The sequence below is a fragment of the Zalophus californianus genome, chromosome 3 (assembly GCF_009762305.2).
Source record: "Zalophus californianus isolate mZalCal1 chromosome 3, mZalCal1.pri.v2, whole genome shotgun sequence".
Lineage (NCBI taxonomy): Eukaryota > Metazoa > Chordata > Mammalia > Carnivora > Otariidae > Zalophus > Zalophus californianus.
Window position 1 is genome coordinate 141,622,296 of NC_045597.1, and position 27,210 is coordinate 141,649,505.

The 27,210-nt window shown below is 38.6% G+C and overlaps 1 protein-coding gene across 3 annotated transcripts in view; it reads right to left on the reverse strand.

The window, feature by feature from the left end:
• CCDC141 (coiled-coil domain containing 141) overlaps positions 1 to 27,210 on the reverse strand; it is a 204,292-nt gene that overhangs the window by 65,938 nt on the left and 111,144 nt on the right. For all 3 annotated transcript variants that reach the window (XM_027590871.2, XM_027590872.2, XM_027590870.2), the window contains 2 exons: positions 22,290 to 22,484; positions 9,764 to 9,936 (listed from right to left, as the gene is read on the reverse strand). In XM_027590871.2, the coding sequence (XP_027446672.1) occupies positions 9,764 to 9,936; positions 22,290 to 22,484 (368 nt within the window). The remainder of the gene's footprint in view (positions 1 to 9,763; positions 9,937 to 22,289; positions 22,485 to 27,210) is intronic.

Consider the following 27,210-nt stretch of genomic DNA (forward strand, 5'->3'; position numbering starts at 1 on the left):
ACCCTAGCCAGCTCTGGTTTTCTTTCCCCAGTGTCAGCTAGATCATCTGTCTGATCAGGCAGTAATCTCTTCCCTCTCCCTGATTCCCAATGGGCATATATCTGTCACACCTCTAACCCCAGGGCCACTCCCTCCCTCCCACAGTTCTTTTTTACTAAAAAACCTAATGTGCACGTGACAACCAACTCTGATTCCCTCAGTTTCAGTTAGGAATATTAAACACTGATTCCAGACTCTTCTTTTGAACATTCCAGAACATTTTAAAACATGTATAGCATGCATATTGGCAATTTTCTCAGAGCCTGAAAAGCAGATGGTTTGATCAAAGGAAAAATACGACCTCACTCTGTGCCAGCAATTCTTACATGAACTGAAAATAAATTACTAGAATTCCATCAGTCACTCAGGAATGAGTCTTATTCCTTCCCAGGTATATTAACTGAATGATAGGGCAAGAACAGAGGGCAGGTAACAGAACTTGATTGGACGAAGTACCCTGTCATTTCGTTCTGACTCTGAAGCCATCTGCTCATGTACGGCCTCACTGGCTGGGAGAGGGGTTAACAATGGACTTCTGGGTCTAACAGTCTGTGGCTCTACAACTTGCATTGTACATACTGATTGATCTCTGGGTTTTCCTATACGAATGGATTAGATGGTGCCTGCCTGTGGCATGGACATGAAGTACACCAGATTATTCCTGATGCTGACTTTGACTTTTCCAAGCACCACAGATACTCAGAAATGACAGACTGTGAGGGCTTCTTCAGACATTTGTTAGAAATTCCATCATGGGAGCACTTTCTCCCCTACTCACTGAGCCAGTAGAGGAGAGGAAAGGGGGAAGAAAAATGCTTGACTTATTTTTTCTAAAGAGCAGAGACATATTGACTCCTGGCTCAAAAATAGACGGTTCTATTTGTTGAACGGAAGCAGTTGCCCCATCTCTGCATCTGTTGCAAACTGGGGCTGGGGGAGGGGCGCCAATCTCAATGTTAATGTGTTCTAATGATTCTTTCCGGAGGATGGCAAGTTGCTTTCAAACCTTTCATAAATTACTATTGGCAGCCCATCTGGATTAGGAGCTGAACCAGATGGTAAGCACTTGACAGCTTACTCTCTCATCTGAAGGAATCAGCTGATAATAGTTTTATTTTTGTCTGTGAACAAATTATACTCTGAAAATGGAAAAAAAAAATATTTTCCTTATCTTTAGCTTGCTGCTTCTTTTGATAGGGACCCAAACAGTGTCCCTTCACATTCATGATCTTTATTTTGGAGGAAATAACGGCTATTGTCTAGTTTTCATCCCTACTTTGAAAAAAAAAAGTGCCAATCATACTGTAGAAGTGGAATGTATGTTTTTACCATTTTTTTTCTCTGACTTAAGTTAGTCACGTTTTGAATGCCTACTACTAAAAAGTAGTAAGTGGGGCTGAAGCTACAGATCTCCTGCATTCTGGTCCAGATGCGTGACAAGCTCCACCCCCAGGAGGGCACAGACAGCAAAAGGTGTCCTGCGTGAAGGGTACCATAGCTAGGATTCTACCTGAAATCAGTAACAGAGAGGGCATTCTCCCTCCTTGTAAAAGGTTGGAAAATGCTATCGCCAACTGGTGCTGGGGCCAAGAAATCAGACATATCACGGCAGTCAGGAACACCGCTCCACCTCCTGCTGCGTCTCTGAGAGCCACAGCTTCTCCATGGGTGACCCTGACCAGACAATACAATCTGGACGGAAGACACGGAGTTCAGGGGGAAGTCACTGCAAAGCCGTTAAAGAGGAAGAGCCAAGAGCAGAGAACAAAGCAGGGAAAATAAGCAAAGAACAAGCACCTCCCACTGCAGATGAGAGTACAATCTAAAATTTCAAAACACACGAGGAATATAAATCCTACCAAAAGACAACTCAACAATTGAGAGAGAAATGTACTCATCTGAAACAAAAGCTAAGTAGAGCAATCTGAAAATGACCTTAACTTAAATACACCTGAGATCATTAGAAAGACAAAGAAAAAACCAACACCTATAATTAAAGAACAAGAAACTCTGAAACAAAAACAGTTTGAAATAGAACAAAAGTAACTATAAAAAAATGAGTTAGAAATCTCAGAAATGAAATCAATATGGTTATAAAAACTAGAAAAAAAAATCAAGGGGAAAACCAGTGGGAGGGATTCCCTGAGGGCACAGAGCAAAGGCTGGCCGAATGACAAGTCCGGAAGGCAGTTCAGTCTGAGAGGCAGACCCAGAGGCTCCAACCTCTCTACCAGGAGTTAAAGGAGAAAAGAGAGAACAATGGAAAATCAATATTTAAAGAGCTAATCCCTGAAAATTTTCCATGATTGATGACAGAAATCCTCAGAAAAAAGGGACATAGCAAGAACTAAACAGACCAATATTCTCATTTAAGATAATTTGGAAAATATGTAATTACATTTTAATGTAGTTCCTTCCAAAAAGCTTTTCTCTTTGCAGTCCTTTCCTCCCTCCCAAGTTAGAACGATGCTATCTATGCAATTTGGATCCTGACATTATATGGCAAGGATACTCTGTCTTCAAATAAACCTCAAAAACACTTTCCATATTGGCTTAGAACATTCTACAATGTGCATGCCCTCAACCTATTCAAATGTTTCCCTATTTTCTGGGACTATTTAGAGGGTTTTCAGGTTTGCGCTATTATAAACAGCACCGTGATGAGCATTTTATTCATAAAAAGGCCCACTCACTTCTCTCCCTTGCTCTTTTCTGGGGTTTTTTGTTGTTGTTTTTTGTTTTTTCCCCCTCTCTAATCTGAAAGAACTTTTCTACAGCATCCAGTGTATAGATTTCTGCCCCCTTATTCAGCCTTCCTCTCTAGACTCAGCAGCTTCAGATCTTCTTACTCTGGGATGCTTGCTACTTCACATCACATCATCAACGAATATATTCATATTGTAGTGAGTGACTCCTAGATATCTTACAAGAACCTAATCTAATTATGTCTAGATTTAAGGGAAAGTGTGAACTTCGCATGCTTTCCATATTAACAGTTTCAAAATTATAGAAGCCTATACAATGTTACCAGGCCCAGACTGCAGTTATGACATTTACTCAACCTCTAAAAAGAACAACTTAATATACACTTGAAAATATTTAGAAAGTGGCTGATTAAGTCCTTAAATGCTTGGCAGAACTCCTCTAAAATGCAACCATAGATAACTGTATCAGGCGAAGGAATTTCTGTTTTTGTTTCTTTCTTTTGTTGGAGGGTGGGGATTGTTTTTGTTTTCCACTTAGGATCTTTTAAAAATATTTTTACGAGGATAAAAGCTTTCTTTTTAATATCATACCAGCACCATAACATTTCAAATCAAGCCACCTAGTTTGTAAATACTAAGATAAGGAACATAAAAAAAGGCTTCCCACATGGTTGACCTTGAAGGCTGATTTCAAAACAAGGTCATGAGCTGGAGGAGGAGGCAACAGCTGTTACAAGTCAAACAACTAAGTAATGATTCAGAACACCACAGAATGAAAAGTGACTCCATGAGACAGAGCTGACCAATACAAAGGAATTTAGAAAACACTGAATGGCAGACATTGATTCTGCTCATCTTGGCTAGATGTAGAGCCTTCATCCATCTTAGACTATCAAATTCAACAATGAATCAACTTCAGCAATTCTTAAGTCCTTCACTTGATCTATCCTGATCACAGAAGCTAGAGATTGTGTCTCCCTTCTGTGAAGAGGTGGCCTCAAGCCCCACTGCCCCCATGGCTTCCTCCTGCCTAGAGCACACTCCCTTGTCGTGTCATTCCTTGAGTAGCCATTAGTAAGGTTCTGGAGATTCGGGGCCAGGTTTCTATATCTTTGACTACCCTTGAAGCCTGGTGCTGGTATGTCATATGTAATGCCTATTCATACATTCAATAACTTTTTAAATAAACTGAAAGAAAGAAAAAAATTGTAGGGAAGGGGAGACTTGAGTGAAACTCACAGAGTACATTTTAAGCATGCCAGAATAAAAAAAAAGAGAATCCATGTGACCAGCCTCCTTGTTATCAATTAAAGTGGAGTGAAAGGAATAGACAGAGAGCTAGCCAGCTAACATAGTGGTTCAGACCTGCATTCCAGGACTCACTTTGCCTCTTTCTACCATGTGACAGGTAGCAGGGAAAGTTACTGAACCTCTCTGTGCCCTAGCTTCCTCGTCTGCAAAACAGAGGCAATGATAATAGTAGTACCCATGGCACAGAGTGGTTTTCAGGACTAAATTTTTTAATGTATATAAAGCACACAAGCGTTTGCAGTTGTTGCCAATGAGTGTTCGAATAGTCTAACTTGCACCTGCTATGATCTTGTCTTCTCTCTCCTGCCACCTTCTCCTCCAGCCACACTGCACTCCCTTCTGTTACATCTTTGCTGTTGTTCTGCTAGGTCCCCTCATCTCCCAGCTATGTGTGTGGTAGCTTCTTCTCCTTGAAGAATCTTTACCTGACTAAATCCCCATGGTCCCCTCCCCACAGTGACTCTCTATCCCACCTCACCTTTATAGTACTCATTGCTGTGCAAGAGCATCTCATTTCCTGATTTAGCTGTTGGTTGGCTGTTTCTTCCTACTAGAATATAAACAGCATGAAGGCAGACGCTTCCCCTACTGCATTAGATGCATGGGAGCATCTGATTTATAAAATATGCTCAATAATATTTTTGGAATACATAAATGAATAAATGAATGAACCATGTTCTGTCTAAAGTTCATTCCATTCACCATATCAAACAACAGAAGTAGTGGTAGCCAACATAAATGAAAATTGTGAAAAGAGAATGCGAAACCCCTTGTTTTTATTTCTTTAGAAAATATAAATATATGAAGATTAACATTAAGTAGGTAATAAATGTTAGATCAAAAGAAACAATACTTAAAGTTAAACCACAACAAACTATCAGTCAGGATGAGGTTCATAAGCTTAAATTCACCGTAACGAGGTAGAATGAAAACTGGTCTCTTCTGCAAAGAGAGAGATTGAGTTAACACTGAAGCAAGTTTGGGGTGCCTGGGTGGCTCAGTTGGTTAAGCGACTGCCTTTGGCTCAGGTCATGATCCCAGGGTCCTGGGATCGAGCCCCGCATTGGGCTCCCTGCTCTATGGGAAGCCTGCTTCTCCCTCTCCCGCTCCCCCTGCTTGTATTCCTTCTCTCGCTGTCTCTCTGTCAAATAAATAAATAAAATCTTAAAAAAAAAAACAACAACACTGAAGCAAGTTTACTTGTAAATCTTAAGTTAATTTTAGCAAACAGGAAAAGGCTAATGGATATTGCACAAGATGGTCTTGTATGTTTTTTAGTTCTGCTCAAAGACGATGCCAAGTCAAGCTTTGGAAGAGGTGAGGGGGACTAGAAGCCAGGAACTTTAACTTCAGTGTAAGTCTAAGTTTGACCATTATCAGATGCAGTAACTTGCATCATCACTAAATGCAAATGAACGTACGAAGATGTCTTTAAAATTAAAGTTTAGTTACATTAGATGACAGATATTATACTTTGAAAATATAATAAATTATTTAGCAATGATTCAGAATTATCACCCGATTACAGGGAGAAAATAGAAAAGCAAGGAAACATGTAAACAACCATTATTTATTTTGTGAGGCTGCTCCAACTTCAAAGGTGTTTGATTCCAGGATAGAAAAACAATGTGGATCTGTTCCTAATAAGGCAATAGTTACAGAAAAGTAACAATAAAGGTCTCAGATTTTTACTGGAAGCATCATCTCAGATAAATGTGAACTCCGAAGTCCTATTTTGTTGACTAACAGGAAAAAAAAGTTAGATCTAAAGGTCTCTGAAATTCCTATCTGCCCTAATACTAAATTTTGCCTTTTATTACCTTAAAATAAATGCTTATCTCTCCTATTTCAAATATAACCTTCCTCAGTTCGTGAAAATGAATATAATGTGGTGCTGCTGACTCTATTGTGATTACTTGAAACAACCATGTGACTCTTCATATTTTGCTTTTAAAGCTCTTTGTAGAGAAGGTTAAAAAAAAGTGAACCAATTGTTAAAAGAGTAGTGGTTTCATTCAATTAAAAAAAAAACCTCCATTTTACAGATGAGGAAAGAGTTTCAGAAAAGTTAAGTTTAAAAGTCATGGCATTGTTTTGGTCCTAAGAATGCATGAAATAGAACTCCTTTGATACTAAATCTTAAGTTTCTTATCCATACCAGTTTTCAAATGTCTGATAATGGGGACCTTAGTCGTTTGTGTCCTCGAAGTGTGGCTGACATTCAGAAACCTAGGATGCCATGCGATGTTCAGGGACATGTACTTTTCTCTGCTGAAATTGGCAGTATGTTTATTCCCATTGCCAATGTTCTAAATTCTACCTTCACTCCAGCAGTGTCAGCAACTTGAAATCTCCTTCTTAGGTTCTGCTTCCTTCCTATGATGGTGACCCACACCGTTGAACAGATGAATCATTAGATGAGGAAAAGAAGCAAGTCTCAAATGTAATGCATGGGACTGAGGTCCGTAGCTATGTGTGGCTTTAGTTTGCTACTGAGATTCTAATGCATTTTAATTCAGTTTTTAATGGATTTCTATTCTACATCTACCTTCTGAATCAAAAATGTCCTTTGCCAGGTAACAATTTCACTTTACCTTCAGTTCCTCCTGCAAAATGGAAAAATAGTATTGATTTGTAAAATACTGTGACATCTCAGGGCAACAAAACACCTTGGAACTACTATGAAAGCTTGTATATCTAGGATGTTGAAAGAAACCATATTGATAATAATTATTATTTTTTAAAAAATAGTTACCTAACATTTTTAATTCAAGTTTCTTGAATCAGTCCCTCACTATTGCTTCTTCTATTAAGACTCAGTCTGCAGCCTGAAGAAAAGAACTGTAGATACCCTTTCAAAAAATATATATATATAGCATATATATATAACATATATATTATATATGTATAAATTAAGACTACAAAGAATAAAGAAGGAGAAAAGAATGAGACTAGCTAAGTAAATAAACATGTTGACCATGACAAAGTGGGTGGCTAAAAACAGTCACTAAAGCCTTGAAAACAGAATGCAATATAAAATATAAGCACTTCCCTTTTATATTTGAGTATTGAAGATGAAATATTACTAATTAGAGCAAGTTTAAGGGTAATAAATTTTGACCAGTTTAAGGGTAATAAATTGTGACCAGCTTTCTGACTCCAGGAGCTAAGCATCAACACCGAATAGGGAACTTTAGTTTCTGGCCAGAAGCGGGGACTAGATTTACCCTCATGCCTGAAATGACTAGAAGAATAGACAATGGATGTGAAACAATAGTTCTCAGACACTGAACAACAGGTAGCCCAGGACGGTGGTCCCTGAGAGAAGGGAAGCAAATGAGATATGCCTTATGATTACATCAGTTTATTGCCTGAGAGGGAATTTCCTGACCAAAGCTCAGGGAGGTGGAACCCAAAGAGAGCCTGGAGATCTTGCTGAGTTGAGGAGACAGGGCTCACACTTTGTGAGGCCGAGGCACCTGGAATTTCTGGGGCAGCATACCAGAGACAGATTTCCAAAGATCTAGGGAAAGGTCTTGGGCTGCCTCCTGATCTACCCATGGATGAAAGGAAACTGCCCAAGCCAGGGAAAAGTACCACAAGTAAAGAGCAGCCTAAACGGAGTATCTGTGCTTTGAGACTCACTTGCAAAACCGACATGGAACGACATGGGACCATTCCCCAAATTCCAGCTGGAGACCTCACCAACTTAATCCAATCATCACAACTCAGATCAGTGTCTGACATGTACCCTGAGTCCAGGCACCCTACAGGATAGCTTCCTCTTTTTTTTTTTTTTTAAGGTTTTGTTTATTTATTTGACAGAGACACAGCGAGAGAGGGAACACAAGCAGGGGGAGTGGGAGAGGGAGAAGCAGGCTTCCCGCCGAGCAGGGACCCCGATGTGGGGCTTGATCCCAGGACCCTGGGATCAAGACCTGAGCCGAAGGCAGACGCTTAACAACTGAGCCACCCAGGTGCCCCATACAGGATAGCTTCTGCATTGTGCAAGACACATATACATCTGGAAGACTGGACCTTTAAGCAGGGGAGAGGAGAAAGGAGTATGCCCACACTTTGGGGCCAGATATGGGTGTGTGAGGGCTCCTGGAGCAGAGCCAACACACCATTACCTGATGTATGGCTTGGAGGGAAAGTAAAGAAACTTAGTAGCTACAGTTGTTAGTTTTCAAAAGGGGAGAATCATTTTCCCTTCTCATAGCTTCAGCTGTTTGGCTCCTGTTGGAAGACCCTGGATTATTTCTGATCTTGGCTTTACATAGTCCCATGGCAACCATCACAAGCCCTGGCTAAGTATCTCTGTCCAGATTCAGACTGTCTTCTGAAAAGAAAATTCCCTAAACCCCAATTTTCCAAATCAACACCTTTTAACACATCTAAAATAGAGCAGAATGAAGATTTAAAGAGAAATAAATTCTTTTTAAAAAGTAAAGTAAATAAAGAGAAATAAAGCAATTTTACCACACTTGACCTATTTAATTCTTCTTCAAATTTAATGTCTTTGAGTTTCAAGAAGATTGTTGATACAGAAGAGAAACAACTGGGTTCATTTCATTTGCACACATTTGTCTCCCTCTGTTAAAATGTAAGCCCTGCCTTCATTTCTTCCTATATAATATATGTTCCAACATCTGCCCCAGCATCTCCCTTTTCTCTTCCAATCCTGTCCTTTCTCATATGTTCCCATTGTGTCCTCTTTCTGTTTCAAGGTCCTTCTCTCTCCTCATTTCCACCCAGATTTAAACCTACTCCTGATACACTCACCAAATGTGCTCATGAAAGCAACCTGCCCTCAGCACGCTCGTTAAGAGCATGGGGTCTAGGGCCCATGCCCTTGGCTTCAAATTCAGGCTCTGCCACTAACTGGCTGTGTGACCTTTTGCAAGTTACTTAGCCTCTCTGTGTCTCAGTTATTTATGCAAGGAGAACATTCATAGTTCAATGGTCCCTTCCTTATCTGCAGATTTGTTTTCTGTGGTTTCAGTTACCCATGATCAACCACGGTCCAGAAGATGATCTTCCTTCTGATCCATCGTCAGAAGGTCAGTAGCAGCCTAACACTATATCACAATGCCTACGTCACAGTGCCTACATCATGCACCTCACTTCATCTCACCATGCAGGCATTTATCATCTCACATCAGCACAACAAGAAAGGTGAATACACTATACTAAGATATTCTGAGAACAAGAGAGTGAGAAATCACATTCACATAACTTTCATTACAGTATATTGTTGCAAGTGTTCTATTTAATTATTAGTAACCATTGTTAATCTCTTACTATGCCTAATTTATAAATTCAACTTTATCACAGGTATGTATAGGAAAAAACATAGTATATATATATACATACATATATATATATATATACCACGGATAGTACCAAACCCTATATATATATATATATATATATATATACATATATATATCTCCCCACCTCAGAAACTCATAGAAAAAAAAAGCTTTAGCATCTTCGGGTCCTCAGGCTCAGAAGATGGGCTCATTTCTGGATGAGCAATGCTGTGTTCAGAATCACTGGTGACCAACATTCAATAGATCCTTTTAAGCCATGTCACAATGCAGCAAAACATCAGAAGCAGAAAAAAAAAATCGTGCAACTTATTTTTTTAACAGGTTGTGGAAACTGTGAAAAAGCTTGTTACCCTGAGGAAGAAACAGACTTACCTACAGGAGTCTACTTGGCTGATTAAGGCTTGTCCCTTTTGCAAAGCATCAGCTGTGCAGTCTTTAATTTCTCTGTGTAATTCCTCATGCCTCACTGCCAAGACAGGCAGACTTAAACCCTCTGATTTAAGGAGCTTAAGGTAAGCTTCAACTCTCCCAAGTACATCAAATGCCTGCCAAAGAAAACATACTTTCATTTTCTGCTTTTCTAGTTTAAAATCTACATTGATGTGTACATGAAATACTAGAGATTAAACCAGCCTATTCAATTTATTAGTTTGATCATAACCAAAAACAACAATCTGAGTCTGAGAAAACAGCTGTGTAGTTTTAAGGCTTCATTTAGGGAAACTGATCATAGCTTAGCTCAGCATAGATAAATGTTAACACCATAAACTTACCAAAAGAGTTTACATTGAGAATGTGTCTATACAACACAGTTATAACTGTGTGGAATTCGGAGAGCCAAGCTTGCTTTTTGTACTTTTTGTACTATATACAAATAATGGATGAGATATTTTAAAAATATTATGCAGACTTTCACAACCTGAATGTCTCTGTGATGCTCTTAAAAGGAAATTGCCCAGTAAATTGCACTTTGAACCAGAATCATTCTAGAGAAATATTCAAGAAATACCCCTTGTCTTTCCAAGTATAAGACCTTCTCCCTGCTGCATCCAAGACATCCCTCTGTCTACAACGATTATAATTTGGTTCTGAAGCTGTGCAAAGACTAAGACCAAGGTAATATTTAGCTTCTGGCACACAGAATAGGATTATGCAGAAAAAACATCGCCTTGCAAACCAAAATATTGTCTAAAGAGAAGTTTTTTCTTTTTTATTCCTTGATTTTCTTCCTTTATTTAGCAGATCAGCAACGAACCACGGGGGATTAAGTTTATGGAGTTAACAGAGAGTAGAGAGGAGCTACCCTTTTGTCCATTAAGGCTGAGCTGGCATTAAGATGGAGGAGTATTTGATATGAGGGCAGTAAAAGAAGGCCGTGGTAATATGAGGAAAACAAAAGGAGAGCAAAGTGCAATGGTCTTCATAGGTGTCCTGAGAGCACATTTCAGACTCTGGGCCTGGACAGCAGGAGCTGAATTAGGTAAGTTGAAGAAAAGCTGCATGGCAAGGGAACCCTTGCCATGTTGCCCTTTGGCACTAGTGGAAGAAGCCACCCAATGGGATGCTCCATACCAGTCTGAAGAACACTCCTATCCCAGTAAGCCTGATGGTGCCACAGTCAGCAGTCTAGCCTTCCTGGACTGTTGAGTTGGAAGCCAGTGAGCTTGGTAGGGGCCCACCAGGTGCAGTAGGAAGAGTCCACAGAAGACTCATGAGAAATGAAAGTGGTTGGCCTCGTGGGTCTAGTCACCACTGAGACCTGAAGAGCGGCCAGAGGAGCAAGGCTGAGTTGATGCTGAGAGAACACAGTTTAAGCCAAAGGTGGAGGCGACAGCCACAGAGCTCTGTGAATGTGCTCATGCACCTGCGCCTGGCTGCCATCTAAGGGAGGGAGTTGTAATGTCAGAATCAGAACTGGACAAAATTTGAATTTACAAATGAAATCTCTCCAATACTGTCCCATCACTTATCTGTTGATATTCTGTAGTCCCGTCAGTTTCCTCATGTCTCCTGAATCTGTTCTTTCTGATCACTTAAAGTGTTTAAAACAACATCATTCCCCTTTATTTAGATGATAGGAAGTAACAATATCAACTCCAGTTTAATGAGAACTGACATGTTCTCCTTCTATACTCTGTGGTTCATGATTACTTTCCATACAGCCAACAAACATTCTGGAATGTCTGCTGAGTTTCAGGCACATTGTCCTGAATGGCCCTAGATGGAAGTGAGAAATCTCCATTGTATGGTGGGGGAAACTGAGTCTCAGAGAGATTAAATAAACTGCACAACGTGATACTTCTACTAAGTGGCAGATTTGGTCTCTGTCCTAAATTTGCCTGGCCCTGAGGCCCCTGCTCTTAAACCGTGGCCCATGGAACCATGTGGCAAAAGATTACCAGGGCAGGCTTAAGAAAGAAGGGACATTTCCAAGAAGCCCATTCATCTTAGGTGGAAAAGGTAAGATTTTTTTTTTAAAGATTTTATTTATTTATTTGAGAGAGAGAGAATGAGAAACAGAGAGCACGAGAGGGAAGAGGGTCAGAGGGAGAAGCAGACTCCCCGCTGAGCAGGGAGCCTGATGTGGGACTTGATCCCGGGACTCCAGGATCATGACCTGAGCCAAAGGCAGTCGCTTAACCAACTGAGCCACCCAGGCGCCCCTGAAAAAGTAAGATTTTAAAACTTAACTTTTTATAAATAAGTGTCTACCTCTCCTTCTTGTAGGTGAGAAAAGATAGGGAGAAAGGTTGAGTGATTTCTCTTAACACTGTATAGGACTGGAAAAGGAAGATAGTTTTATTAAAGAAACTGTGAACCTGAAGACTCTTCCTTATCTGATCCCCCTCTTTTTCTGCAGTTGGCAACAGAGCCAAATGTGTCAAGATGCTGATGTTAGCAAAGATTATTTGAATTACTTTCTCAATCTTTCCAAGACACATTGAAATGCCACTTGGCAATAGCCACTGTTTCTGGTATTTTGTTTTATATTTTAAATTTTTATTGCTTCCTTTGAATAGAGTCTCATGTTAATTAAAGTTTAGTTTTAAAATTAGTGCCAAAAACAAAAATCCGGTGTAGTCAAAATTTTCATGAACTCCCTTAAATCATGCTTAAAATTTAGTATATGTGAACTAGTGCTTATAGTAATACATATTCACATTGAGGATTGGAGCCACTGAGCTAGACTAAAGGAAGAAATAAAGAGAAAGTGTATATACGTAGATGTCAGGGCATTCACTTCTTTCTTCCCTTAAGATAATTCCCAAAATTCCTCCTGTGAATGGGGGAAAGAATAGAGAATTCCAAAGGGCTTTTTCTTCTCTACAAGTTTCACTCCACTGTTTTAGTATTAAGCCACTATAACCTTAATGCATGTTTGTTGTTGTTTTGAGAATTAAAGAAGGAAAAAAATATGAAAGTTAGGGCATAAGGATGGACATGGAGTAAGTACTCAGAAAATATTTTCTTGCAATTACTCTAAATCTTGATGGGACACATCTTTGAAAAGTTCCTGAGAAGAGCAGGACCATCTGCGGCCGGTCATTCATCCTGCTTGGGCCTTTCCTCCTATGGTCCCAGGGAACAGCTGCTACTCTCATATCCTTGGGCATTGGTCTCATCTTCATAGGCGTTAGATTCTAAAGCCACATGTACATTAAATGAATGTGTGAGGTGACTCCACCCCCTTCCTGAATGTTATCATAAAAGTATTATATCTCAATAATATGGGAATAAATTGAAGGGCTAAACAGTCACTAGAAGGAGGTGATATATCAAGGACCAGTATAACCCATAACTTAGAATCAAAATAGCCAAATTTTCTTCTAGAGTTTTTTCTCAAAAAGATCAAAGTGTTAGGAAAGCACTGACTTATGAATTGCTCTATGTATCACACTTGATAGAATTATAGCAGAAGAAAAGAGGTTGAGTGGTTGCGTTTCTTCGTTAGCTCAACAAATATATTTGCAAATAAGATGAGCTGGGTACTGTAAGAGAGCTTATTCTTTATCCTTAATCCTAACCTAACCCTAATGGGAATAATCTAAACCCACAGAAATATTAAATTTAATGATTTTAAGAGGAGTCCCCATTCGAAAAGATTATACTGTCTGTGATTGTCAGAATCCTAGGCAAAACTCATTTTTCTTATCCCCATGTAGAACTTGATGAGGAATCCATGTACCAGTTCCAGAGAGGATCTAAGTATCATTGCTCTCACTTAATCTATCCCCAGAATAGAACTGAATGCTTTTCTATTTACCAGACCTATAAGGAACCTGATATAGTGGATCCAGCCTGGAAAGAATCTCTTTGTCTCACATATGGTATAGAACAGGTTGTTTTTGGCAATGACACTATGACCCCCACATAAACTCCTTTGGAATTAATATTTCCTTTTTAGTTTTCTCTTCACAGTTCCCCTCTTTCTTCAAAGCTGGTCAAATACAGGTTTTAGGACTGGAGGCAAAAAGGATATAAGCCCAAGGATAATATTTTCTCCCTCTCGGTTCTAGCGCTTCTTGACAATTTTATATTGTACCACCCAGTTCTTACGCAGATGAAGAGACAAATCAGCTCTTTCTGCTTTGGTTTGGAAAGACTAAGGAGTTGCTTAGGGTTTTTTTTAAAGATGCTAATAAAGATTTTTCTTTCCATCCTTAAGTACAAGATCCAAAGCAGGCTGGGCCAAATCAAATAGAGATGGTATCAAGACATGGCACATTTTACTCTTTTTAAAATACCTATGAGATTAATAAGTTAAGCAAGAACCATGAGTCAGCCAGGATTCTTGTATCACTCTGTATCACAAAGATGCTTAATAAATAGTATTGTTTGCTTCCAGACTAACTTATTTGAAGAGAATCAATGTTAAAAACAAAAAACTCAAGCACTGCGGAACTTTGAAATTTTCCTTTCATGAGTTCCATGGCTGGAGAATGAGTTTGGTTGGAAGCTTTATCATTACCAAGGACACAAAACTCAGCTTCTCATTAGAGCACCAAATCCCACTGTCTGCAGAGATTTCCTCTGGGTTCAGTTTTCATCAAGGCCAAAACACCACCTGAGATAACTTCTTGTGGCTCCCAGTTTGGCAAGCTGATACTTGATTCAGGTCTTGCCCAAATCTGCCCAAGCTTTCAAATGCCAGAAAGGCAGGAGCCAAAGGGTGATGTGCTTTTCAGCTCCCAGTATTTGCTGTTCCCTTCTGGTGCTCCTGCTCACTCCTTGCTTCTCCAGGATTGTCGCTACTGGACCCCAGAACTCCCTCCAGTGTTAGAAGGTAGCTTTGTGGTGTTAATGAGAGATGTATAAAATCATGCCTACCTAAAACTTGTTTTGGCCTCACAATGGGAAAAGCTGAAAAAACATTGGAAAAGGAGTTTTGGATTGAAAATGGCACGGATCTGATGCATTTTGTCAACCAGGAATGGAGGAAGTGGATGTATTGACAAACTCTTACTTTTTCTGAGATAAGCCCATCTATGAAACAGATAAACTAGACCCATTAGTAGAACCTTATCAAGCGAGTCATTGTTTATACTTTCTGGTTTCTTTTATCTAAATTGACCTAGTTTCGGGATGATCTTGAGAATATTAACATTTCCCAAGGGAAAATGTCCATTTACAATGTGCGAAGCATTTATTTTCTTTCATTTGTTCAACAAACATTTATTGAACTCTATGGAGCATGTACTCTGGTACATGCTGGGGATAGGAAAATGAACAAAAGCATTTAAGTCACGTTAGCGTGGCTAGTGCAATATTAAATGCATATATAATGACAAAATAATGGCTGGAACATAGTAAGTGCTTAGCCCTTCTATGCACTAGTCAAGTATTAACTCATTTAGATAGCTCAATGACTCTGAGGTGCATATAATTATTATTTCTATTTTTCAGATAAAAAAGCTGGATGCACAGTTAAGTAACTGCCTAAGGTCATAGAGCTAATAAATGTCTTAGAACAGAGTCATACTTCAGCAGCCTGGCTCCAAAATCTACCATATTATTTTAGAAAAGTGTCATCCTAGCAAACATTTTAAAATTTTCACTTAATACTCTACAATTCCATTTATTTATTTATACTCCAACTCTATCCTGAAAAGATTTTGCACATTTATCATGAGTTGCAGGAACTTTTATTACTGAATGGTATTCTCTGAGGTAGATAAGGATTGTTAGACCTATTTTAGAAAAGAGAAAACTCAGGCTCAAACCATAAATTGACTTGTCACATGGCCAGTCATTTATTCGTTCATTTAACAAAATTTGTTGAACACTAGGTGGCATGCAAAGATCATGAAGACACAATTTCTCTCTAGGGAGCACAGAGAAATACTACGGGAATAATGAAAAATAAGCAATTAGTGCTGCCTGGGGACTTCTTGGAGGAGGTGGTATGGGTGATGACAAATCTCTTCATACAGAATTACTCCCCTTCTCAGCTATGACACAGAGATTGAGCTTGAAATTTGTGTTCCTCGTGTATTAAAGTAATGAAGCTCTCCTCTTTCAAAATAATCTCATTCCAATGACCTTGGATCAATGTAATCTCTATGTATCTATCAATGTAATGTATTTGGCCTTGCAACCCCACAGTTTCTAATATTTCACTGCTTTCAATCATTCAAACAATTATTGAGCATCTACTACCTGAAAGGCACTGTTCTAGGTGTTCTGGTGAATGCAAAGTAAAATAAACATGTTTCTTACCCTCAAGGGATTTTAATTCAGCAAAGGAAAGGAAGTCTACCCAGAAATGCCTACAATACAAGGAAGAAAGTATTTAATACCAATGGAGAGATGCAACAGTTAAAACTGTATGTGGAAAGGAAACCAATAAATACACTCAAGACTCTCTTAGAAGTCACCTAAATAGCTTTACAGAGAAGGACACTCATGAGTGAGTAACAATAAACCTGAGTGTCTGTATTATAAGACTAATTAAGTATGTGCTGAGCTGTGGGCTCTCGTGAGAAATGTAAGATGTTTAAGGTATTTCTTGTCTTTGATAAGTTTTCTATTATACATAAATAATTTTATGGCCATAGTTTAGCCATATTTCTCACATATTTGCTGTGGTTTAAAGAGCCCATACCTGGGTTCTAAAACCAAAGGTTTCTAAACTATTCTCTTAGAGCAAATATAGGAGGAATTAAGATATCATTTGCTTCCATATCAGGAGGTTTGCCTCATCATGATTTAAGTCCTTAATATCTCTTCATATTTAAGGATATGTTCGGCATAAGATAGAAGCTTCTTTTTTTAAAATTTTATTTATTTATTTGAGAGAGAGAGAGAGCACAAGCAGGGGGAGGGGCAGAGGGAGAGGAGAGAGAGGATCCCAAGCAGACTCCGTGCTGAGTGTGGAACCTGATGCGGGGCTTGATCTCACAACCCTGAGGTCGAGACTCCGAGATCATGACCTGCACTGAAACCAAGAATCAGATGCTAGACCAACGGAGCCACCCAGGCGCCCCAAGACAGAAACTTCTTAATCAGATGCTATTCAAGGCCTTCCTGACTCCCTGACTGCTTCTACCACTTGTCTCTCAATATTCTGGGCTTCCACCCTACATTCTTGACAAAATGAATTACCTTAGGTTTCTCCAAACAAGGCACTACTCTGTACCACTCAGTCCTCTCCCAACCCCTTCTTGCCCCAGCTTCTCATATTTAGCTCGATGTGCACCTCCTCTAGAGAAGGCTTCCTTGACACTTTTCCCCTGGTCCTCTCCTCTGTGTTATCTAAGGCTCTATGGTCCCTCCAAAAGCTTTGGGCTTTTCCCAAAGTGTCCAGCACTCCTGTCCCCTTGCCTTTCCTCCAAACTAAACTGAGAGGGTCTTGAAGGCAAGGACTGTAACTTTAATTGCTTTAGCTAAAGAATATATATATGATGAATGAAAATAGATATACAACACATTAGCCGAATGGAAATGTAGAAGAATGGAGGGAGTTCAAAAAAAAAGATGCTTTAGTTCTTTGTAAGAGAAAGGGAAGTTGTTCTGGAAAGGAGAAATCTGAGACAGTCTGCCTAAGAATTATAAAACTGGAAACATCAAGGAAAGTGATGTCTAATGACAATTAGCTTAATTTCATGAATTCATTTATATCATCTTAAATTCCTTCTGGATGATATTTTTTAGGTCCTCTACTTGGACAGGTTTCTTTATTCTTCAATCTGAACAACTGGGCCATTTTACTTCATTGTTTCCCACATCTGGGCTAAAATGTATCTATTTTGAAAATGGGAGAATAGCTTATATATAAATGAAAAAAAATGTACCAAATTCCATCCTTAATTATTTTGCTTTCATCTGAAACAATTATGTTGCTGGAGGCATTACTGGTTTGCATTGCTGTACATATCTTGAAAAAGCAACAGTGTCTTTTTAGAGGACATGACACTTTCAGCAGTGATGGCAGAAGCAGGAGAACCTATGACAATTACATTTCAAACTGCTTTTGCTGTGTTGCTCTAGCTGTCCCAGCTTTTGTTCCATTTTTGCGTTTAGGCTGACCACCCAAGAACCACACCATGTAGATTTGGCCTCAGTCTTCACAGCTTGCTTTCCACAAAGAAATCATGTGCCTGAGAAAGGGAAGCATGGAATATGAGACTTTATGACCAATCAGCCATGTTTTACAGCTTCAGGTTCAATCATATAAATACAGGCTCACACTGTATATTGTATAACATGTATATTTATCTCTGCTTGATTCAGATCACATTCTCTAAACAATTATAAATACTTTTTGGGTGATTGGCATACCTTAACCAACTCCTTTCTTGTGAACTTGCTAGAAATATAGTAAATAAGATCATCTATAATCATAAAAGATGAAAAGTTGAGGGGGATCCAGATGAGTTACTATAATATGTGCTATGTTCATATTTCATGCCATGTCCTAGTAACTCTTAGCAACATCCATCTGGTAATTAGAGAAACTCTTCTCCAATCAGCTATCATCCCATATTGACAATCAACCCTTCTTATATTTGTTGCTAAGTGACTTAACAGTAAATTCGCCAACACAGTAGATAACTCTAAAACGGAAAACAAGTATCTCAGGTTCTTAAGTTCCATGGCTCAATCTCCACTTGAATCCAGTGGCTGGTTTATGACAGCTTCCTTAGCAACCTTCTGAGGTCTTGTGTGCTAACATCGCCGCCTACTGTTCACTCCAGGTACAAACTGCCATACCTCAAGGCGAAGGCTATAGACACTTTGAGTAAGAAACAGACTCTGGTGATGGGTATTAAAGAGGGCACGTACTGCATGGAGCACTGGGTGTTATATGCAAACAATGAATCATGGAACACTACATCAAAAACTAATGATGTAATGTATGGTGATTAACATAACATAAAAAAAAAAAGACACAGACTCTTGAGCCTTGGGTTATCAACAACCCCTAGCAGGATTAAAAGGTAATCAATTTCACTCCTGAATCCAAAGAGCAAAGGCAGTGGGGTAGTCTTGTCAATGTGGATTATTAGGTGCTAATTATATTTTATTGAATTTCACAAATTGAAAATATATTCTAGATTTTTTTGTATGTTTTGATCTCTGCTGTATCCCCAACATTTAGAACAGTACCTGACACACAGTAATTGTTCAGTAAAAATATACTAAAGGAATTAATCCCTAAAGAAGAAGGGTAATTATTCACCACACTGCTTAGAGACTTCACTATAAGAAACTATTATGACTTTTTTTTCTAGTAAATAAGAATATCCATATCTAAAATTGATAAAGAGAGGGGAATTAATTAAAATGAAGGAAAAGGGGGGAGAAGGGAGAATTTCCAGATGCTTGCAACAAAAATACCAGCAACATATGACAAAAATCCAGATTAAAAAAAGAAATATATGTGATATGGAGGCATTAAAAGTAGCCCATTCTGAAGATGAGATTATGACATCCTTTTTATTTTACAAAATTTTTAAAAAGTGAAAGGTGTATTATTAAAATCATACACTTCACTTTTTACTGAGCAAATACTCAAGCTGTGACATTCAGTCATTCATATATTACCCATGACACTAGCACATTTTCTCACAGTGGTTTTTGGCACAAATATTGAAGGAGAATATTGACCTAGCTTTAACAAATTTGGAGTAAGAGGTTGTTTGCTGAGCAAATAATTCACTTATCAAGAATGGAATTGGTTTTCAAAGCAAATATCGTTTTTTAAAGCACTGCCTTCCTCTTTCTCTCACGGTGCTATATATTTTGGGAGAGTCATTAGTGCTCCTGCCCATCATTATTGGTGTGCCAAGAATGCCTACCACTGACCCCTCTTTATTTGGACCATTTCTCAGTGTTGGGTTTGCAGCCAGCAACCTTCAGGGCTGAGGAAATTTCTCCTTCTGAGACAAACAGCAGGCTGGATTATTGTTTGCCATCAAACAGAAGATGCCCCAAGCTTAGGGTTCCCCTCCTGGATCACCACCTGTTGCATGTGCAGTCACCCAGAGGGGCCCATCTGCATCTCCCCCGACCCCCGGAACTGGGACTTGGGAAAATAATATGACATGTTGACATTTCAGTTATTGTTTTTGTAATAAAGTCTTTCAAAACTGACACAGAAGTCATCTGTCTTTTGTGAGCAACCAAACTATGGTAAATTAGCATGTTAGTTTGAAATTTGGGTACAATTTCAGATGCCTCATAGTTCTTGACAACATGACTTCATCTAGGGATAGGGATGCTCACAATTAGAAAAATCCAGTGCACTCAAGGTATAGTAAAGTGAATTTTTAAAAGGAAAATTCAGTGCTTCAGAAAGGATATAAATTGAGAATACCCCTTACCTAGTGTAAATGGAATTTTCAGGCTAGAAAAAAAATCTTAAGGGATTTTTAAATTATATTAATGTTTAAATCCAGCTCTTTGTTTTAACCAGGGTTACTCATAAGTGTTATGCCAAAAGTTGGGCAAAATGGTGAGAATTTTGTAAAATGTGGAGATGCCACAATATAATTAAAAAAAATACCATTTACAAGTCTTAAAAAAGAGTTTCCTTCTTTAATTTAAATGGATTTACCCACTACATCGTTTCATCATTTATTGCTTCTTCATAATATGATAAATATTTCATTTTAAAAATCCTGATTAAATATCCACTTTCCCCACTCTGGTTTCTATTTTTGCTGAGCTAAAAGTTCTATCACCTTTCACATTGATTCTTAAATTTGGAGTTAAAAATTACTTCCTTGATGCTTTGAAAGGGAGAGAAAATATATACCTTTCTAAGTGCCACTTGGCTATAGAGAATGCTATGGTGCAGATAATACAGGATGGATAAATCCCAACGGAACTAGTTATAATTTAAATGCCATGGCATTTCAAATGATGAAACAGGGAATCTAGAAGTCAAGTCTTGGGGGTTAAGAAGTATAATTTCTTAGGATTCAACCTGAATTGCTATATGAATTTGAGAAAGTAACCATTCCATTCTTTTTTTTTTTTTTTACACTGTTACTATTACAAGAAATGTCATTCTTTTTCCCTCAAGGCCCAGAAATAATGTAAGAAGAAAGTCTCTCTGGGAAGTTACCAGATAATGAGAACAGAGAAAACAAGAGCAAGAGAGTAAGAATTAAGGAGAAAGGGAAACTACATTTTGCAGGGCTGAGACTATAGGGTTTGTTCTAGAAGTGTTGCTTTATCATAGCAACATGTTCTATAATGGTCCCCCTTGAAACGGCATTAACTGACTGACAGATGACCCACTCATTTTGTAAAATGAGGGTGTAATGTACGTTAGAAAGTCTCTTATTCGAAAACAGGACTGTTGAAGAAGAACTTACCTACCACCCTACCATTTACTTAGTTCAACAGCTCCAGTAACATGCTCTGTTTCTTCTCTTAAAACAAAGAAATCCCAAACAAATAATATTGCCAAATATTTCCTTAATACTCTTTTTACTGTAATTTTAGCACCTCTATTTTGGAATTCTAGTATTCATCCTTTTCAAGTTTCCTATCAGTAAGGAAGTTCAAAATTAAGGAACTGTTTTGATATATACCAGGACACTGTATTCAGATTGTTGATATCATGACTTTAAATCACAATATACCTACCTTCTGGGGCTTACCCACTCATTTCATGTCACATTGTCCAGTTTCAAAAACATCAGTGATATTTAAGGTATGTAAACAATTCCAGCAGGGCAGTTTGAAGGTATATATTAGATTGGGAAAAGTAGAAGAAATTTTCAAATAATATCACCAGCTTCAGATATACAAGTGAGATGGACATGTAGACATTACCACTCACTAAGAGCCACCTGTTACAATCAAAGTAAATGAGTCAACCAGGAGAAGCAGAGCCTTTCTCCAACTCAAGACCTGGAGATGGTCCAAAGCAAGATTTCCCCTTGGCTGACTTGAAAAGGCAAGACCAAGGCAGGGTAGTCAGGTCAAGGCTCTGTTTCTAACCTTGTGGTTTGCATGCAGAAGGCTTGCAATATTCATGTATCTTTACCTGATAAATGAAAGAGAATTTTTCAAAGGGAAATATTTTTTGGTAAAGGTTTCAAGGCATTCTTTGCATCTTGATATATTTTATGATATTTCCCTTACTCCATGAGAAACACTGCAATGTTGGCACAAGTGTTCCCTTCAAACAGATCAATGACAGCTCTACAATGAAACTCTCATGGGATTTTTTTTTTTACATGTCAAAGCATAGAGTCTCCTCGTTTTGAGAACCAAATAATGGCCATGATAGGAATACATTTTAAAAGCTCATTTTGGTTGCTATTAATTTTGAAACTCTACACAGAATCTAGACTTCTGTGATGTGCTCCAGCCTACTGAAGTAATGAGTCTCTTACTGGTCTGCCCTGATGACCTAAAATTACCAACGTGACCTCACACTGACCTTATTAGCGCTGTTAAAAAAAACATTTGCCTTTTTTAACCAAGTTTTCCTTTCCACCATGAGCCGATCACATTCTCCTTGAAGCTGATGCAGTTTCTGGTTAGAGAGCTGTAGATGCTCTTTCTCCACGTAGCCTTTAGACAGCAGAATCCCAAGTGCATCACTCTCCAGCTTCTCAACAGCAGAATTCCATTCCTACAAGAGATCACTCCAGTTTATTTTACACATCCTTCCCTTTGTAAACTCTGTAAGACTCAAAGAACATTTCGATGTGTTGAATGTGTCAGAAACCTGTCACTATATTTTCAAATCATGATGGAGTAAATGCTACATTCCAGGTTTGAGTATTAAGATGTAAATAAATAAAAAAAAAAGACAAAGGAAAGAGGCTAGAAAGGGAGCAGGATGATAGCAGGAAAGGAGACAGTGGTTGGGGTGTGTGACGGAAGGAGTGTCCGGTTGTCCTGAACACAAGTCACTTCCCCTTCCATTAATGCTGTCTGAAAACATACCCCCAAAATAGTCAACAGCATGTTTCATTCTCTAACTCATTGCGACCTGTTTTCATTCATTTAAATATAAGAAGTCTATATCCCACAATTCAGTCTTATTGCCAATGTGGGCAAATGTGTACAAGAAAGGAAGGGAAATCTCATATTATATGGTTGCTGTTTTTGTATGTGCCTACACTTAGAACTGAAATTAAGATCTGTTATTCTCCACAAAATTAATAGCTGTTATTGTGCAGTATTCCCTCCTTCCTGACCTGAGTCTCACCTCTCAATGCTTCATTTGTAGTGGTATATAAACATTTCAGGAAAAGAAAAGAGGTAGCTTTTTACTTTCTGTTACATGAAGAAGAAAAACAGTAAGTAGAGAAGAAAGAAAATAAAAGTTGGAGTAAACTGAACATATTAACAATTTATTTAAAGGGAAATTTAAATTTCTTGCAAAAGAACTGGAGCCAGATTCAGCTTCATAAAATAATGCTTATCTCTAACACGGCAGTCTTGTGAGTGAATTTTCTGGTACCCATCTCAGCTGAGACTGAGTGGTACTCATAGGCTGTTTGTTACAGCATCAGAAATTTAGCGCCAAATTTCAAAAATTACAGTCTGACTCCATCCTGGCTTGTTCCCCAGGGCAAAATGTCTTGTTATTAAGTTACATTTGTTATATTATACTGTGCAAAATAAGTATAATTTTAGTGCAATTTACCACTACTATTTCCATTCATTCATTTCAGAAGACATATTAAATGCTATGCACCTGGCACCATACTAGGATAGATGGCTTGCAGAATACAAAGAAAGAATAAAATGAAGTTCTTTCCTTTAACACTATAAAACTGCTCTTTTACATCACTTTCATATATACTTACATTATCAACTGTATGAAATATATGCTGGTCCTATAAACACATCCTGATGACTCAACTAATGGAAACAGTGAATGTGTGATTCTTCAGCTTAACTACATCAGTGGTGGTAATGGGGAATAGCACTATCGTGGCTGATCATACTCTCAGCCTTCTGAGAGAATGACCAAAAGTGGGGGGAGCGTTGTTAAAATCAAAAACAATTGGAGACCAGCCCTAAAAACTGCCTGGGCAGACAAAACCAGTTTAGTCATACAAACAAAGCTTAATTTAGCTTATTTTGTGAGACTGACTTGACCTGGGTCATTTCTTGTTTATGCCTCTGGGAATTATAAGCAAACCTTGAACCTTTCCCAAGGTTGATATGAGGTAAGCACTGACCAATTCCCTATCATTTAAGAAGATTCTAATCTTATAACCAATAATTTTGAAGAGGAGGCAGTCACTGCTTCCTCACTACATAAGCTGCTTTATAATAATATGCCCCTGAGCCTTGTTCCACGTTTTGGGTGAGTACTCCGGTGTGCAAACTGTCTTTTTGGTGTGTGCACAATAAACTTTTACTAATTACTACTTTAGTGATTCATTGGTTTTACTTCCAGTATTTATGAACTTTGACACTCCAAATTTCTCAGTGAGTGCAAAATCAATAGGCATGAATATGGGCTACATGATTTCTCAAGATCCTTCATTTTTGAAAGAGCTATTAGGCCCCCACTTAAAGACAGCTAAAATGTGCCATGACATTCTTTCATAAAGCACTGTAAATATCCCTCCCACTTAAAAACTATTACCTTAACCTTATCAGGAAAAAGCAAATATTTTTAAAGCAGTTAGCACCATTTCTGGCACATGTAATAGGCATTCACTAAACATTAGTCCCCTTTACATTCCATCAGTTTTATCATGGTTCACTAGCTCCCCAAAATTTGTTCTTCATGGGAATTTCTGTTTCTCAGCTCTAAAATAATGGTAGTGGAAGGATTCTCCGACCGTTATTGACCCGTGTTATATATTTATCAGTATTATGGGATAAACAAAATAAAGCAGGTTTCTTTACTGTAGGCCTTCTCAGAATCCTTCATATGTTAATGTGCTTTGAGACTCCAAGCTAAAAATGTGGTTTGAAACATTCTGGACAAACTGCTTTGACCGTCAGTGAAACCATGTGTTTACTGATCATCTCAGGGGACCAATGCTCCAGTTGGAACAATGTTGGGAAATTCTGTTCTTGTGGCTAAAAGCAGATAAATCACCTAGAAGTTCATGGGCTTTCATAAGTCTGTCTGTGTCTTTCCTCTTTGGTTTTGTCTCTACCCCTCCAGCTACCCAACTAGTCCATTTTCTGTCTTTTGTACCCATTCTCTCATTTTCTGTTAAGATCTCTGGGGTATGAATCCTCAATGAACTCAAGTGAAGAAATGCTTAATGTGTTAAAACAGAATAAAGTGGGTAATTTTTTTTTTTCTTAAAGCAGGTAATTATTTTTTTTAAAGATTTTATTTATTTATTTGACAGAGAGAGAGAGACAGTGAGAGAGGGAACACAAGCAGGGGGAGTGGAAGAGGAAGAAGCAGGCTTCCCGCTGAGCAGGGAGCCCAACGCGGGGCTCGATCCCAGGACTCTGGGATCATGACCTGAGCCGCAGGCAGACGCTTAACTGACTGAGCCACCCAGGCGCCCCTTAAAGCAGGTAATTCTTTAAAAAAATTGTCATTGACCAGAATCATCTTGCTCAATAGTGGAAGACCTCTTAACAAATGTGAGGAACCTGGGGAAGCCCTAGAGAGCTAGGAGGAAGGAAATGGAAAAAGAATTAGGACATGGAGAAATGGGTTAGGGACATTATGTGTTCAGCCTGAATAGCACAAAGCCCTCAGGTGTAGGTATCCTAACCGTCTGCAAGATAGTACTGATTTTTCCTTCTATATACTAAGCACTGTGCTATATGTTTTACACATATCATCTCATTCACTCTTCACCACATCCCTACAAGGTAGGAACTGTTATTATCCTCATTTTACAGATGGGTAATCGAGGTTTAGAGGGATGAAGAACTTGCCTGAATTCTCAACACTGGTGAGTAAAAGAGCCAGAATTCAAACTCAGGTAGTTTGACTATAGACCCTGTTTCTCAATCAGTATACTGACCTCAGCATTCCAGGGAGAAAAGGTGATGAAAAGTGTTCTTTACAGCATAGAAAGATTAAACCTATTGGCTTAGAATTACAGAGGTGAAAGTTCTATGAAATCTGGAAAAGGCCTTGGAAATGAGAAAAGTCTTGACCCTGAGATTTTTTTATTTAGAATCAGAAGCTTCATTGTTTCTAAATAAACAATGCTGTTACATATAGAACTGAGAATTTACAGCCCAAACTCAAGCTTAAGATTGCTTAGCGAATGGACCAAAATAAAAAACTCTTCTCTATGAATAAGAAGGGAAATACCTGTTCTCCAACAGTGTCCATTAATCTGCCTTTAGCATAAATTTTGCAAACAGCATTAAAGAAAGACCTCTGGAGTGGAGCCAAATCTTTGAAAACACATTTCAACTCTGTGCTTCACATCATGTTTATAAAGAGTGGGTTATGGCCTTCCAAGGAAGCTGTAAAGGACCATTTTGTGGCTCGTATCTTTTCTTATTCTCCATCCCCAGGCTTCTTAATTGCATTTCACATGAACTCTGTGGGTATTAAATGAAGTTGGGTCCATTCAATATTTCTATTCAATCTTCTCAGAAAATTGGTTCTGTTTTCTTTGGGCAATCCATGGGCAGTGTCTGTAACATTCTGATGATGTGTTTCCCCAGCCATTTTTCTTAGGGGATGCATCCACTATTTTATTTTTAACATAAAGTGTTCCAGAGTCATCAGAATCCATCACACTATTTTTAAAAACTTAGCTGTCACTGTTGTCAGGGCTGGTGGAACCCAGTGGAGAAAATCACGGTCGGTTTTCTCTAGCCGTTGCTGCCTCTCTGCTTAGTGTTAAAGCTCTGACTGAGTTTCAGTCACTCTCTAATCAAATATTTCCAGTACATGTCCCTGCCAGCTGAAAGCTAAAGCCTGACATTTCCTTGGCTTTTCAGTCTTGACAGAGATACGTGCATATGTCTGACTGAGTAAAGACGTGTGGCACTGTGTGTTCCTGGGCTGGGGGTGTCTCCTCAGTTCACTCCATTTTTTTTCCTTTCTCACTCTCAGTGGTTACCCTTTTATACTGTACCTTTCACTGTTACATCTGCTGAGGAAATTGAGCTTCTGTTGGATCCCTTGATTGAACGGGTGCTTTTAAGAGGATTAGTGCTGATAGACAAGAAGGGGAAAATTTCTTCTGCCTTTTCTATACTCCCAGGTTAGCTCTCAAGTGAAGTTATGGATTGGCATAAAAATTATCCAGCAGGTAGATTCAAAAAGTAGAGAGTAGAAAGATTAGCTATTTGAAAAGAAACAATATCATCACAATATGTTTAATTAGCTTTTATTGACAGGAAAACTTTGCTGTAGATGAGGGGATTTAATGACCCAACGCCATGTGGTAAAT